General features: G+C 36.7%; 1 protein-coding gene across 2 annotated transcripts in view; it reads right to left on the reverse strand.

Annotated features, from left to right (window-relative positions):
• ctdspla (CTD (carboxy-terminal domain, RNA polymerase II, polypeptide A) small phosphatase-like a) overlaps window positions 1–13,399 on the reverse strand; it is a 35,809-nt gene extending 22,410 nt beyond the window's left edge. Inside the window, exon 1 of one of the 2 annotated variants that reach the window (XM_077244615.1) lies at window positions 12,969–13,399. In XM_077244615.1, the coding sequence (XP_077100730.1) occupies window positions 12,969–13,044 (76 nt within the window). In that variant the 5' untranslated portion in view covers window positions 13,045–13,399. The remainder of the gene's footprint in view (window positions 1–12,968) is intronic. The other variant, XM_077244614.1, reaches the window with a different exon arrangement.
• Between the last annotated feature and the right edge of the window lie 3,204 nt (window positions 13,400–16,603).

Genomic DNA, 16,603 nt, shown 5'->3' on the forward strand with positions numbered 1-16,603 from the left:
CCTTCTTCCCTGAACTTTAAACTTTATTACACTGGCACCGAAACCTGGGAGGAAGGAGAGCCCTCGCTACTGAGGGTGAACGTGGTGCTGAGGAATTCGGGCAGCATGAAGAAGTGGTGACTGCCCGAGGCGGTGGTGCTGGAGCAATTGATGTGGGATGGATGCTCGATGCTGTCCATCTGGTTCAAGGAGGAGCGGCTGCTGTCAATGAGGGAACGGAAGAGTCGCCGTCCTTCACCAGAGACTAGACTTGCTGCCGTGCACCATGATGGAGAGGAGCAGGCAGAGCGAGGGAACGGGGGGGCTTGCTGACGGGCAACCGTAGCCGAAGGAGCCGTCGTCGTCCACCAGCGGCTGAGGAGTAGAAAGCCGAGCACATAGGAGTGTCCAGTACCATCGCATGGCACCGCGAGTGACAGCCTCCCAGCTGGTTGAGGACCGAGCAGCAGTATGTTCTGGTTACCGGGCCCAGAATTATTTTTCTCTCCCCTCTATCCCTACTCCTCCTTCCATCTCCTTTCTCTCTCCTCATCTGTCCTTACCCCCAGGTGCTGCAGCTGCCATGACGGGGAGTAGAGCGCAGTCTCGTGGATGCCCCACGACCTGCGAAGGGTGATGGGGGTATGGGGCAAGCAGTGCGGGGTCGAGAGCAGTGGGAACAGAGTGAGGCCAGTGGCACCTGTGCGCCACAACGGTCTCGAGTCACACGGAGGAGCTTCGGAAGGATCAAAGGAGGAGTGTTGACATTGCAAAGGGGAGGACCAGGCCTGGGACATTTTGTCTTCCGTGAGGGACTTTCGTTTTTGTTGTTTATGTTTATTTTGTCATTAAAGTTACGTTTTCTGTTTGCCGGTTCCTGTCTCCTTCTTCCCTGAAGTTGAATAATTTCAATATTTAAAAAATGCGAGTTTCATATTTAATTTAGTATTATTTGTGTTTAATATTTCTTTTCGTGATTTTCGTGATGGTGGGAATATGAGAATGTACTGCATACCTACAACAAACAATGAAGTGAATAATCTAATTTTTTCCCCCAAACTGCTTGGTAGTGACAGTGTTGGGGTGGTATGAAGAACTCATCTCTCATGTGAGTTTGTGATGTATCGCGTTGTAGACGAGACCCTTCCGGACCCTGCGGCCACGTTACTGCAGCTGAAGAAATGAAGGATGTGACAGACGCGGTGGAATTAGTCGCTGAAAATAATAAGAGAGATGTGACTATTCAGCCCCGTTACACAACACGTTCCACGTTGTTTTGGAAAAAGCAGAGGCAGAGAAGATGAGGTGGGAGGGAGAAAAAAGACTGAAGATAGCAGATGTAGGACTACTGCACACAATACGTTTCGTGCTCTGTCTTTCTGATTCTGACATTAGCATCTGATCCAGGCATCTCTCGGGACTGATGCGAAAAGGGCAGGCTGGTGACAATGACAGTCTTACAAAGAGACGTGTGCCTGTTAGTTGATTTTCATGCAAATAAAAGTGCTTGGATTGACGGTTGAATTCCCCCTGACTGGAATACAGAATATCGTATCTAAATTTGGTAGGGCGTCCCCGTTATTCAACTCAGAGAATGTCAGTGGTCATTTGCAGGTTACTGAAGTGGTTTGCATCTGCTGAAGGCAGGTAATCATGTCGTTTCCACACACAAACATTTCCCTCCAGCACCACTGTTCCACTTTGTACATCTCTCAGGAGATAAGCTCACCGTTAAATGTAGTTCACCCTTCACTTTGAAGACTCAACAGACACTCTCTGATTTCATACAGAATAGCATCATTTTACAGACCTAGACACACACACGTGCACTAGACTTTAAATATTCTGCTATATTCTGATGTGTCCTTTCACAGAGAAAATGGGAATTTTCCATCAAAAATAAAATTGAGGATGATAATTCAATCATTACATTTAGGAAAAGGATTAAAACTGGTAAATTAGTGGGAGATGTGGCCTAGTGGGTAGTGCATATGCTGGCATTTATGAGCAGGAAATCTGAATTTTAATTGGAAACTTTCCTGAAGAAAACGTTAATGGGCTGGACCATATAAAACCTGATGCCACGTTGCTAGTGTGTTATGGATGGTTGCTATGCAGCTGCTAAGGCTTTCTGAGTGGTTTTAAAACATTGCTATGTGGTTGCTAGGATGTTTTAGGTAGTTGCTTACTGGTCCAGATCAAAATGAGAAAATGTAAGTGGGATTGAGTGACCATATAAAATCGTTCCCAAGTTGTTAATTTATTGATGATGGTTGCCAGGGTGTTGCTATGCCGTAGCTAAGATATTCTGACTGTCTTTTATAATGTTGCTTTGTGGTTGCTAGGATGTTCCGGGTGGTTACTTACTGGTCCAGATCAAAAGAAGAAAATGTGAGTGGGCTTGACCATACAAAATATTCCGCCACTTTGCTACTGCGTGTTGTGGATTGTTGCCAAAGTTTTGCTATGCAGCTGCTAAAATATTCTAACTGCCTTTTAGCATGTTGGCAAGGCAAGGCAAGGCAAGTTTATTTATATAGCACATTTCATACACTATGGCAATTCAAAGTGCTTTACATATAAAAGGAATAAAAACAATCACAAATTAAAAGCAAGGAAAATTAAAACAGTTATTAAAAATGCTTTGGTCAAAATCAAAAGAACAAAATGTGAGTGGGCTTGACCATTCAAAACCTGCTGCCACTATTAGGGTGTTGTGGATGGTTGCCAGGGTGTTGCTATGCAGTTGCTAAGGTAGCTAGCTACCACAGGAGAGTAAGGGTGTTTTTAAGCATGTTGCTATGTGGTTGTTAGGAAGTTTTGAGTAGCAGCTTACTGGTCCAAATATATATTTTTCTCTATAAGTCTCTATGATATTCTGGTCTGTAGAAATGGCTCAGGTCTATTCTGCAATGTAAGGTTTTTTTTTCCACCAGGAAAAATAAATAATATAAAATAATAGCACACCTCTCTTCAACAATCCAAATGATTAGAGGTAACATTCATGTCTGTAGCACAAAGGTGTGGGAAGGCACACAAAGTTCAAAGCTCTAACTTTAGAGGTATGAGCTATAATAATATTGACACGTGCCATGGCAAGCACCTACAAAAAACAGTAGATTCGAGTGTAGGAGGCTCTACGTCTGTGAGTACTTTAACCTTTCACCACAGATCTGCCAATTTAAAGTGATCTGAATTACAAGGCAGCAGTGCTTGAAACGGTGTCAACATCATCAGAGCATGTTTTGGTCATGTCCCAGCCTGCCTCAATGTTGTTCCCTTTTGACAATCTCCTGTTCCAACTCCAAGCCACTATTACCCCTTAGCTAATAGAGTTAACTTGAGCCTTATATATGGTGGCCCAGTAGTGCACAACACAACTAAATTTAAAAAGCAAACATAAGTTCACAACACAACGAAATTAAGCCACAACACAACGGAAATGAGCCACAACTAGGGGTGTAACGATATTCGAACCGAACCAAACCGAAGAACCGCGATACAGAACCCACGATTCAAATCGCAATACTCTCATGGCGTACCGAACACGCCCCGCCCCGCCCCCTGCTACCCCGGCCCCGCCCAGCCCAGCTCATTGGACCTGGAATGTGTACACAATGAATTGTAGCCTAAACACAATTAACACCAAATAGCACGCTCCGTGTTTTGTTACTTTCGATAATAAGCAAGGTGTAATCTTCAAATTTGATCACAAAAATCAAACAATAAATGCCGTTTTTGCGCTCTTTGATGTGGCGTGACAGATCACTGTACTAGCTCCTAATTTCAAGTGGCAGCGTGGAGCGCGAGTAAACGCGATCATCTCTTATATTATAATAAATTATACGTTTTAACCACTTGGTGGAATTGCCAGACGTATATTATATATACACCGTAATTATACCCAGTTTAAAACACATTCACAGAGAGAACCACTCTGAACCCAGGGGACCGCTGACTGCCCACGGAGCCAAGGTCGGTAGGTCTAAAATTGAGACTCTCTTCACTGGAGGAAACGGCTGTTTCTGCCACTGTGAAAACAGCGTACAATATCTGAATCGTGCAGTTATGATGATTAACATAATGGAAAGTCATACTGTTAAAATGGACTTGGATAAGTCAATATGTGGACATAAAAGAAAACTGTAAGGCCCTATGAAATCCATTTTAGTTTTTTCAGAATAAGAATTAGAAAGAGATTTATTGCTAAGTATGTTTGCACAAACAAGAAATTTGTTTTGGTGACAGAAGAAGCTTCCAGTACACAGAGACAACGACAGTACACAGATAGTAAAATAAAAAATAAAGATATACGAATAAGATACACATAATGTAGGCCTATATAAGATATAAATAAACAAAAACATAAATACAAAGTAACGATAACAAATACATCTAATTGATGCTTTTTGTCACTGTTTATTAATTTAATATATTATTTATTATATATTTTTTCCCTAATTCCATTTTTCCGGCTATAATTTTTTTAGTTTGAATTGTTTTGGGTTCAATTTAAATGGTTACATGAAATTTTAGTCATTAAAAAGCATGTCTAATTGAATGAAATCATGAAACTTGCAACAATTTATCAAAAGTTTAACAAAAAATTGTTTTCTTTTTCTACGAATTCAGTGTTTTTTGTAGCCTATTGATTTTTATGTATTCCATGTTTAAATGTTTAATTAAATGAATAAGCAAAAAGCATGTCTAATCAGTTGAATTCATAGACCATGAACTATTTAATAACTTGTTAACATTTCTAAATAATAGGGCTCTGTATAATGTTTTATTCTTTCTGATTTTTTTCTGGATTTATGATTTAATAAAAATGTATTATCAAATCGGTGGTACTAAAATGAAGGCATAAAAACAAACCATTTAAAATTCTTTCAAAATATAATTTTTAAAAAATGGCAAACAAAGTGCTGCACAACAGAGGTTTACATTTAATATTAAAACAAAGAACAAAAATGGTGATATTCCTTAAAAATTTAAGTTTTATTGAGTTACTGCAAATAATTGCTATTTGAAACATCTAATAAATATGTATGTATAAATAAGTGATTTGTATTTTTTTCACTTGTTATTAAAATTACATTCTACATTTTTAAAACAAAATTTGATAAACTGTCAAAAATTAATCAAAGAAAACATAAATTAACATTAAAATATATTAAATAAAATAAAAATCATTATTGAATATTTTTGTTGAAAATACAGTATTTCTGGCACCGAATGCCTTGTACTGTACTGGAATGATGATTAGCATTCGGTCCAAAACAAACCAGAAGCAAAGCTCAAACAAAGCTCAAGAGATCTGCTGCATAAATTACACAAGCACAAACATATGCTGAAGCACAAATTTATACCGCTACTCTTAGAGTCTACAGAGGTGCTAAATACAGAAAACACAAGACTGAGAGAAACATAGTATTTCACACATTCACACTTAGATAACATATACTAACACATTAACACACACCCAGCGCCATCAAATGAAGAACTCAGGAGGGTACCAGTGAGTATCATTACACAAGCGGAAGCAAAGCCCACCCACACTATCTGACCCTGATGACTTCTGGCTACTCTAAACCGCCAACAGTATTCAATCTCCTCAGCTTCCTTTCAAGACCTCCATCAGCCTTCCAGAAGCCACAAATCCACAGATGACATCTTAAGAGATGACATTAACAATTAAAGAAAGGAAGAGTGTCTTATGAAGAGAATAAATACCTCTAAGGCTTCTGATGGTGGGTCAGATTTAGTGTGAGTGCGGACCGTTTCTCACAAGCGCCTCAAGCTTCTGAATCTCAACAGATGCATCCCCTTCTCCAAGCCTCCAAGATATCCCTGTTGCCTTTAATATAGCGATTTATACAATTCAGATTGTTTCAAAAAAAGCTTCACAATTGCGCACAGAAAAAAATAACAGAACCAGTGATGCAAACTTCATCAGATTTGTGGATTTACAGTACATTGTTAAAAAAATTAGCTTCAAGATCAAGATATGTCACGCCAACATTAGGTGGAAGTGGAAGAGTTTTAGTCTGTCCAGCAGGTTTAAACATGTAGTTGTTTAGCCAGTAGTAGATGACTGTATTAAAAATGGCCATTAGCACGATAATCATGCTTCTTGTTAAAAACTATAGAAAACAACGTTTTGGTATTTCTGCAGGAACTAAACTGAGAATTGGGAAGTCAAACATCCTTTTGCTATTGAGCAAGGCGACCAATCCATACAGCAAAGGACCACAACGTTGGTGTTCTTCCATGTTGAAATATGATTCTGTAGGAGGTGCCAGGCAGCTTCTAATTGGCTGACGTCAACATCTGCGCTCAGACACTTGTTAATCTGATTAAGGTAAACGGCTCATCCAATGATACCTGACAAAGTTAAGACTTATTAGAGCAAGGCTGGTCAGTTCAGCAGCAATGCATCACCAAAGCATGGAGCAGTACAGTGAATTTGATTGAATTCAATCCCATCCCATGTGGGGATCTATCTGTAGCCTCGGGATAACCTGGGAAACTCTTCCTTTTGAACTCTATTAGCACGTCATGTTCCAATATGCTATTTATAGAGAGCAAAGCATGATGGGGGAAGCCAGAGGCATCTTTTTTTATAATGTCTCCTCAATAATAATGTGGGCATCTCACTGTGAAATACGTCCTCCGACTTCATTAATCACAGACGTCCGTATGAATGTGTACGGCTGTGGCTTTAAAGAGGAATTTGAGATATACAATTTCTGAGACAGTACATTGTGCATCCCTCTTCTTATATATAATTATCTTACAAAGGCTGCATTTATTTAATCAAAAATACAGTAAAAACAGTAATATTGGGAAATACTGTAACTGTTTTCTATTAGAATATTTTAAAATGTAATTAATTTATTCCTGTGATGGCTATGCTGAATTTGCAGCATCATTACTCAGTCTCAAGTGTCAAATGATCCTTCAGAAATCTGCTCAAGAAACATTTCTTAGTATTATCAGTGTTGAAAACAGTTGTGCTGCCTAATATTTTTGTGGAAACTGATACATTTTCTTTCAGGATTCTTTGATAATAACGTTCAAAATTACAGCATATGGCCTATTTGAAATAGAAATCTTTTGTAACATAAAAGTCTTTACTCTTTAGTCACCTTTGATCAATTTAATTGAACTGTTATACCGTATACTAAAGTTTTATTTAATAGTGTATTACATATGGCAAGGGTGTAGGTTTGGTTTTGAGATTGGTGGGGACATTCCCAGAAGCTGACGAATCAGGAAATTAATAGGATTAATAGGATAATATTAAGGTTTTTAGTCTATATTGACCTTAACAATACGTTAATGAATTCTGTAATGTTATGGTAACTATTAAAGACAAGAAAGGAGTTTAACAGAGACTTAACTTTACGCCGTTCATAGTGCAATGCAATAGTGCAATACGGTCTTGTTCCTTGCTTTTTGAAGAAGCCAAACACATGTCTGCATCTGTCATTAAAGGGTTAGTTAAGGGAATAGTTCACCCAAAAATGAAAATTCTGTCCCTCCCACAAGCTGTTTCAAACCCTTATGAATTTCCTCCTTCTACTGAACACAAAGGAAGATATTTTGAAAGATGTTGGTAACCAGACATTTGATGGACCCTATTGATTTCCATAGTAAGAAAAAAAATACTATGGAAGTCAATGGGGCTCATCAACTGTATTACCAACATTCTTCAAAATAACTTCTTTTGTGGTCAGCAGAAGAAATAAACTGGTTTGAAACAACTTAATGATGACAGAAGTTTCATTTTTTAAGGAAACTATCCCGTTAACAGAAATGAACTTTTGGCATATTTGTTTCACATCATTACTGTCCAGTTTATCCTGTTGGACATGACACACAGCAACTTGTGCCATTGTTCTGAGCCATGTTTTCAGTGTCCTAAGAGCAATGAAAATTATTTCAGCCTCAGCTGATGAGACGGGGATGACAAGGGTTTCAACTTCATCAAACAGACCTCTCATTTCAACAGACCAAGCAATTTTGTGTTTTCATGTTTAATGTGGACTTTCCATAGTCATAATGATTTTTATACAGTACAAACTGTGTATTCTACCCCCCTACACTTACCCTATCACAGATAACTTTCTGCATTTTCAAAAAACGTCACTTAAGTTAGTGTGATTTATAAGCTGTTTAAAAAAAAATCCCTACAAGGATTTCGGAAATTGCCATCTTTGTGGGGACATATGGTCTTTGTCCCAACAAAAATGGCAATATACGGAAATGTTATTCTTACGTGTATTTTCTTTGTTTCCTTTTTTTTTTAAACCGGCTTAACAATCATACTAAGTGATGTTTTTACTACGTTTCAGTGCTCTTTGTGCGCGCGCACACAAACACACACACACACACACACACACACACACACACACACACACACACACACACACACACACACACACACACACACACACTGTTTGCCACTTATCCCGCGATTGTCATACATTATTGTAAAAACTGAGCTGTCCCCGAATCATTATTTGACGCGATTTGCCCCGTATTTTTGTGCACAGAACTGTAGATTACTCCCCATTTTATACCGCATAGGTTTCCTTCGAATGAGCTTTTCGCACAACCAGCCACAACCACTCACAAGTTAGAAAGAAAACACAAAGCCAATCAGTTTAGCGATGTGTGTTAAGCAGGCGGGACCTAGATCTATTAACCGTTTGTGTTCCAGGATTTGCGCATTTTTCTCAGAACACTCTTGTAATAGATTTTAATCTAAATGAGATGTTTCCTGCTTAAATAAAATAAGAAATACCTACAAGACATACCCGGCAACAGTGGTTATATATAAATATATTTACATTTTTTATCGAAATTATTGCTAGGGACAAATCAGTGTCACTGGATATTGGTAGGAACCTATTTTTTTACAGTCTGTGGTAGGGACACGTCCTTAACGTCCCTACTAAATTCTACGCCCCTGCTATAGTATTTTGATAATTTGGCCGATATTAGAGTTGTTTAATTTATCGGTAGGCCTATTGTTTGATGTTGAATTGTTGTGCAGGCTCATTTCCCCTTATATTTTACATTAAAATCACCTTTGCCATTATTTCTCTTTATTTGAAAGGGGACAGTGTACATTAATCAACATTGAAACAATGTAAATGTACCCGAGTTAGCTCAGAAGTGCTAATTTTCATCGGTAGTCCCCCAGCCAGGTGTAAAAAAGGCAACCTTAAAAATAACCACAGGTATAAAATCACAAAAATACAATTACATACAATTATCAAACACTCATTTATAGTTCATCTTTAAAAGCAATAATGTAATCTTTAGCAAATCACAAAATGAATATTCCTTTTTCATAGGCTATTATACATTATAATGTTCTGATTCCTAAATTCTCTTGAAGCATTTAAAAATTGAGTCATTTTTAGTTTTTATTTATATTCACAATATAGTATCATTTTAATATCAGTGCATCCATATATGAAACAATAAACTACTTTCCCTCATCACAATCCATCATGACCCATTTCTAGGTTTGCAACCATCTCTCCCTAATGTTGTGAAGCCTGCATAAAGCTAATAATCCATAAGTTGCATGAAGTAAGCCAAACAGACTGGTCGTCAACCACAGATGGATGATACAGGGATTGTTTTTACAGTTGGTTGGATAATAGTGTTTCATGCTGATTGTATGATGTCATCATGTGCTTCCTGACATTAGCTGGCCTGGCCAATTCCCTAGCGCTTATTCTATGAGTTTTTGTGGACTGACAAAACAAGGCCTCATGCCTTGCAAACAAACATAATGTGTACTCTAATCAACTGGAATTATGAGCACATATTTGTAATTTGCTGCACACTCACTCAGAGACCAAAAAAGACCTCCAGACTGTACACCGGACCGCATTCGGTATGCAAGGCTAAGATTGCAACAAGAATGCAAAATGAGAGCATATTCCCAAATAAAGTGTAAGGAGACCTAACCATGACTGACTATTTCTCTTAGAGACTAAAGGGTAAAAAGCTTTTAACAAGCCCTAAAAGTCTCTACCTCATCCATCACGTGCATCTACAACTGGATTCGCTTTATCACCTGTGACGGCGTTTGTCCCGAGACCCTCAGCAACAAGATTCCAACGCCAACTTCATTAAACTCTATACATTATGCATAAAGGTGCAATCTAAGCACAAACAGCAGCGCCGCACTCAAAACACGACATGCATTTGTCAGACGCTTCTTTGCTTACAATGAAACCGATAGGTTTCTGAAAATAGCCCCATCTGGTTTGAAATATTCAACAAGTGTGGCCGACATCCAAGGAGTGTGGCCACTGTTAGGAGAGTTTTACACCATACGAGGGGACCGGTGGGCAAAGCTTCATTTTGGAAAGGGAAGGTTGTGTTTCTGCATGACAAACCTCGAAAGCTATGCTTCATTATCCTTTTTTAGCTGTAGATATGAGACAGTGGCATCTTTTTAATGAGATTCTTTAAATGTAATCACACAGAAAGCTCTGAATATCCAAAGCCGCAACGGAGATGGGAATTCCTTGCCGGGCAAAATCATAAGGGGTGTTCTTGCTGCATCAAGCAAAGTGTCCTTATATTTAAAGGAAATGTCTAATATGAAATGTCAGTAGTTGCCACCCAAAATGGACCTCATTTCATCTAAAAACTTGATTTCAAGTTAAAGGAATAACAAAACAACATGGAAGTAGAAGTAATTGGGGATTGGAACTGTGAAGCTTACAGAGCACTTACAATAATCTGTTAAAACCTCTGTATTATTTGAACTGTAAAGATGTTTTAATTTTTATAGTTGTTAGGGTTTTAGGCATTGTAAAGTAAAATTTGATATAATTTTACACAGGAAAGCAATTTGTAACACCAAAATAATATTGACACATCTCATGGCTATACAGTAATAAATACTGATAAACAGTGAGAATTTAAAGATGTTCTGAAAATTCACCATATCTATTTATAAAATGCATGTTATGGATCTTATTGTGAAAAATTCCTCCATGGAAATTTTTCATTTTTCACTTCTTTTTACCTTTTTTAATTAAAATGTCAACTCAATCTTGTAAAACGATAAACTTATCTTTGTTGGCGAATTTTGCAGTCCCACTCAGATGTATTAATAGGGAAGAAAGAATCTGTTTTTTTTTTTGAAGAAAAGAAGAACAAAGTGGAAATTATTTTGTGTTGATTAAGTTTTACTTGTATTGAACCTGGAATATATTTCTTTAAAGGACATTATTTTCAAACATCAATCACATTAAATCTGTTCAAAGAATTACTATGATGTAAAAAATGTTGCTACAGTGGTCCATTCACTCACAAGCAGCTATGGCTTGATTTGTGAGTGTGCGCTTTCCTGTTCTTGAAACATGGCCGTGCAAAAATTAAGATTTATTTAGGACCACTGCTTTACCACTTCATGGCAAAAACAAAATATGCCTGGCTGACAAACAGAGCGTTGAACTTATTCTCAGGAGCCAAGCATAAGAGGACAACATTTTTGCAGCGAGAAACATCTCTGAATCTAACAGGCAGAATTCGAGCTTAGCGGGCATCCCGTCTCATCCTAAATCAAAAGGTATGTTAAACTGATACTGATATCAAGTCATGAGGGATTCCATTGCCATGTGATCCTCTCATAGTGGAGGTATCCTCAGTCAACTGATCCAACTTCCCGGCAGGGGAGCGGTGAGAGGGTGCTTTACGTCCCAAAACCAGACATCATCCTTCTGCTCCTCTCTCGTCAAGTAAGGCCCCAACATGTGGACTACCATCTGCTTGTGCTCTAAGTGACTGTAAAATGTTTATGTTGTGTTGTTATCCTTAGTAAAGCAGCCGAAAGCCACATGAAAATAATTTAATTGATTTATTTACTCACATTAATTCGTTTGGACTAATCTCATAACTTCATCTCACATTAGTGTGTGTTGTGTTGACTTAAGCAGGCATTCCTTTGGGAACTTAAATTAAGAAGCAATTATAAAAAGCCACAGATAACTGCATAAGTAGGAGTTTGTTTCCTGACGCTCCATGGAAGTGTTATGGAATTCAATATTTGATACCATATTGTTTCAATTCCAGGAAAAACTAGGGGTTTAACCGCATTAGGCTTCAGATGGTGACCAAAACGACTCAAAATGTGTCAAGAGCACTTGGGGAAAGTGCCAGGCTGGAGGAGATATTGATTTGCTGGGCAAACTCATTGAGTAAAATAAATCTTATTTTAGAAGCACTGCAAAATCCAAAGAGAAAATTAACAAAGACATTTCTGCTTCACTGTTAACCCAATCCTACGGAACTACTGACAACAGCAATCCACCTCTTACACTGAAATTACATCATATGTTTAGTAGCAGTTAAACTGATTCTTTCATCCACAGTTATTGCTTTCAAGAGAGAAAACCATCAACATTTCTGAGCAGTAGTACAACAATGCATGATTATCATTTGACATTAAGAAATTGATGCAAAAACTGGGATCTGAATGAATGGCAAAGCCAGTTCAGTGTTTTGATTTCAGGCTCAGTGGCATAAAATAATTTGATCCGCTTATTGAGGCTCTGGCTCCAGCAAAGATTGATGCTTAGGGAAATAACTGTGAGCGAGTACAGTGCATCCATGTTAAATACATTGTTGCTTAAAACCACGAACAGAAGGCAGCTGACTGGAAACACTTGTTTTAAGATTCTCAGTCAGAATCTGAGAACCATACATTGAAAAAAAAATCTAATTCTGTATTTTAGTTTTGATTTCCAATAAAAAAACGTCAATAATATAAAACATTAATAAATATAATAAATTATTGTTATAAAATATTATAATTAAAAAAAAGCATTAGTCTTTATAATCTTATGGATTAATAAAATCTTAAAAGCATCAACAGCAAAGCCGCAGCGATTCCGCTGTCAAAACAAAACCATCCAACATCCAGTCAAATAAGCAGTCGCCTATCGCCTTACCTTTTTCTTGACAAGAAGAAAGGATCTCTTCCTCCTTTGGATTTGCTACCTGGGTAATGATGGACGTGTTGTCCATGGAAACGGGATTTTATTGCTCCTCAGTCACTTATGTTTTGATAATTTTCAGCTAGCCTGATGCTAGCGAGCTAGCGGAGTGAGTCCAGATGGCAGACGCACCATACACCGCACACGATCTTACACCACTGCATCCACATAAACATACAACACACACTTCATGATCATACGGCGATCGATGCAAGACGATATGCTCCTGTCAGATGACGGTAATCGGCGACATATCAGCCCTCGTGTGAAATCAGGTCTATGGATATCAGTGACGGAGTGTGTAATAACAAAGAGTCTAAATCTGCAGCCGCTCAATTCTCTCCCCTTCTCTCTCTCTCTCTGTGTGTGTGTGTGTGTGTGTGTGTGTGTGTGGGTGGGGGGGTGGGGGGGTGGGGGGGGGGGCGCGTACACACACACACACACACACACACACACACATGATTTGACCGTGTGAAACTATCCTTTAGAAAAATGTACAATGGTAAGGTAACCCTACAGTTACTTTTACTTGATATCAGCTGTCAAAAAAGTGGGGGAAAACGAGAGAAAAAAAAGTTTGTGTACTTAAACCAAACAAACAAAGCAAAAAAATCTTTTTTGTTTTTGTTGCTTGTTGCATATTTTGCAGAAAACCAATATACAACTAATGTTGAACCCAAATAGCCTAATGTCATGACACCAGATGTAAACTGGATAAATTACATTTTATACACTGTTGTTTTCTGACTTATTTCTGACTTGCTTTTTCAAGGTTATGTTCAAATAGCAGTTTGGATATTTATAGATAGTTTGCGTTGTATCAAAATCATCTAACAAAGAAGTGTCAAGTAAAAAAATAAACAGCACATACAAAAACAACTAGTTTAGTAATCTGTATTACAAATTATTAGCCTACAGCACTTTTTGATCTAGTGTGTTTGCTCACACTTTAGACAGCGTATCTCACATTTATAATGTCATTTAAAACCTGTTTCAGACCCAGGAAACTATAAGCTATATGAAATATCAAATTTAAAGAATCTGGTGATAAAGAAAATTATAAATTCTAGCCTATAGCTACATTAAGCAGAAGAATATATGGTTTAGAGGGGAAATTATTTCGATGAGATACTAAGAGAAATTGCAGTGATTTCAGAAATGTTTTAATGAAGGGGCGAGAGGTGGGAGGGGTACTGAATATTTTATGAAGGTGGGTGTTTGATCTTAATGTTTAATAAGGCAGTCTGTGTGATGCAACGTTCACTTCAACTAGTTTTACAGCCTATTTATCCTTTATCGCATTTCTGTATCTTTTTAACGTTTTTAATACGAATAAAATATTATAAACAATGTTACTATAAATAAATAAATAATGTCAACAGGCCATTAACAGATCTGTCATGTTTAGTGCTTGTTGTTCTGTTGAGCTAAATCTGTTGAGGATTTTTAAAAACCGAATTAGAATTTATGGTTGTTCTATTTAGCCTAAGTCTATAATGGATGACATTTATGGGCCATTCTACAAAGTCAGAGATGGAAGCGTCTTGGAAAAAATTTGTCTTTTTTCACAAATTCTTTATGTATGCAAATTATATAGGCCTAATATCCAAGGTACACGTTTCTAGTAATTGTGCAGTTAATTATCATATTGTATTTTCAGAAAGTTTTGGAATATTTTTCCTCTTCCCATATTTGTCACTACCGAAACACAATAATAAATAATTTAATAAATAAAAGATTTTTAATCCAATCTTTCTTTGTAAAAAGGCATTACGTTAATCATACTGATTTCAAAGTTAAGGATTCATTAGTTTGAATTTACATTGAACCAAACACTATAATAACATCTTAGTTGATAATTCAAAATACTTTATTTTAGACAAAACATGCATGTTTCGGTCTTGACGGCACATTTTCGCTGGTGACAGTAATGTTTTGGTAGCGACCACATCACATTACAGAATTTTAACCAGCATACTAAAACACTACTAAAACATACTAAGATACTAATGATTTGCATATAACTGTACTTAAATTTTGTTTATTTCCCCCAAATAAATGATTACGTGTTCCCTTTTGTCACTACCAAAACAATGATGACATGTTTCGGTTATGACTGTTTCGGTAGTGACAATTTAAGAAACTTTTGAGCCTATTTCAAAGATGCTAATCAGCACATGATTAACTAGCACAGTTGTACACACACAAAAGCAAAATTTTATCGAATAACACTCAAAAAAACATGATGTCACAACCGAAACTTCACCACATGTTTCGGTAGTGACAAATTTTAGATACTTCTGAGGTAGCTCAAAGATGATAACCAGAACAAGGTTACAGTTTTGAACAGTTGTACACAAAAACTACGTTTTATGGAAAAACACCCAAAAAAGTTAGCTTAATTGCAGAAAAAAAGGTGTTTGGTATTGACGTTCCTTAAAGTTACACACAGATTTTCAGACTTTTGACCACATTTCCCTCTAAATGATGTTAGCTTTCTATAATGAAAGAGAGGCTATGAGAGAGAGGCGCACAGGAATATTTTCTGATCAAAAATGTAGGGGTTTGGTTAAAATCAGTCTCAGACAATAGACTAAAACACACACTGTTTCGGTAGTGACGTGACATTTGTTTCACATTTTTTTACATAAAGTTTCATGATTTAAAAATAAAATATAAAATAAATGCTTTTTTTTATCTTCACCTTTTAAAAGAAATCAAAAAGATATTTTTAAAAACAACAATGGAAAATTTAGAAAGAAAAAAAAACATTTTAATATCATTTTCACAAGTTGAAGATAAGGTTTGGGACAGCCCCCTCCCAATTGAAAGTACCCAATAAATTATGATTTTATATATATTAAACTTACTAATATTTTAAAAATTATTATGGGATTCAATAGATCACATAAGGATCTTTTTAAACATCTAAAATTTGAATACTTAAATTCTTTTTAAATTTGTTTTTTGTTTGTGGGACTGGGACAGCAGCAGGCACCAATTCTGTAGAATGGCCCTTATATGTAAAGTAGAGTAATTGTAGTGTTTACTTTGTGGCAAATGGCTTTAGAATAAATAGATTTACTGTTCATTGTAATTCCACAGATTAAATGTGTGTTTATACTGACATCTTGTGGCTGAATAGTAAGTCTTAAAGTTTAAGTTTTTGTCTTCTGTGAATGTTGTAGTGATGAATTATTGTTGTTGTTAAGGTAGGGGTAATCTAGACTAGCCAAAAATTTAGAAATTACCCTTGCCATTAAAGTAGTTAATCGGTTAATTCATCGATCTCAATAGTAAATATTGAAAACAAAAATCAATGACAACCACGAAATTAATGTAAGTAAATAAAATAGCCTAGCCTACTATTTAAAATGTTTTATTATTAATTATAATTTTCATGTATTAGTAAACATTTATTTATTTAAATCAGGATTTAATTTATTTTTTACTTTGTTCTTTTATTATTACTTTGCACTTTTTTGTTTCGATTTATTTTCGAAGACGGAGAGATTGTGGCGAATCTGCCATTTTTCAATTAAAACTCAATACAATTATTGTAAAAAAAATGGCGAAAGTGTCGAGCTGAA

The sequence above is a fragment of the Siphateles boraxobius genome, unplaced genomic scaffold, assembly GCF_051911475.1.
Source record: "Siphateles boraxobius isolate OS27281-9 unplaced genomic scaffold, OSU_SipBor_1 26, whole genome shotgun sequence".
NCBI lineage: Eukaryota > Metazoa > Chordata > Actinopteri > Cypriniformes > Leuciscidae > Siphateles > Siphateles boraxobius.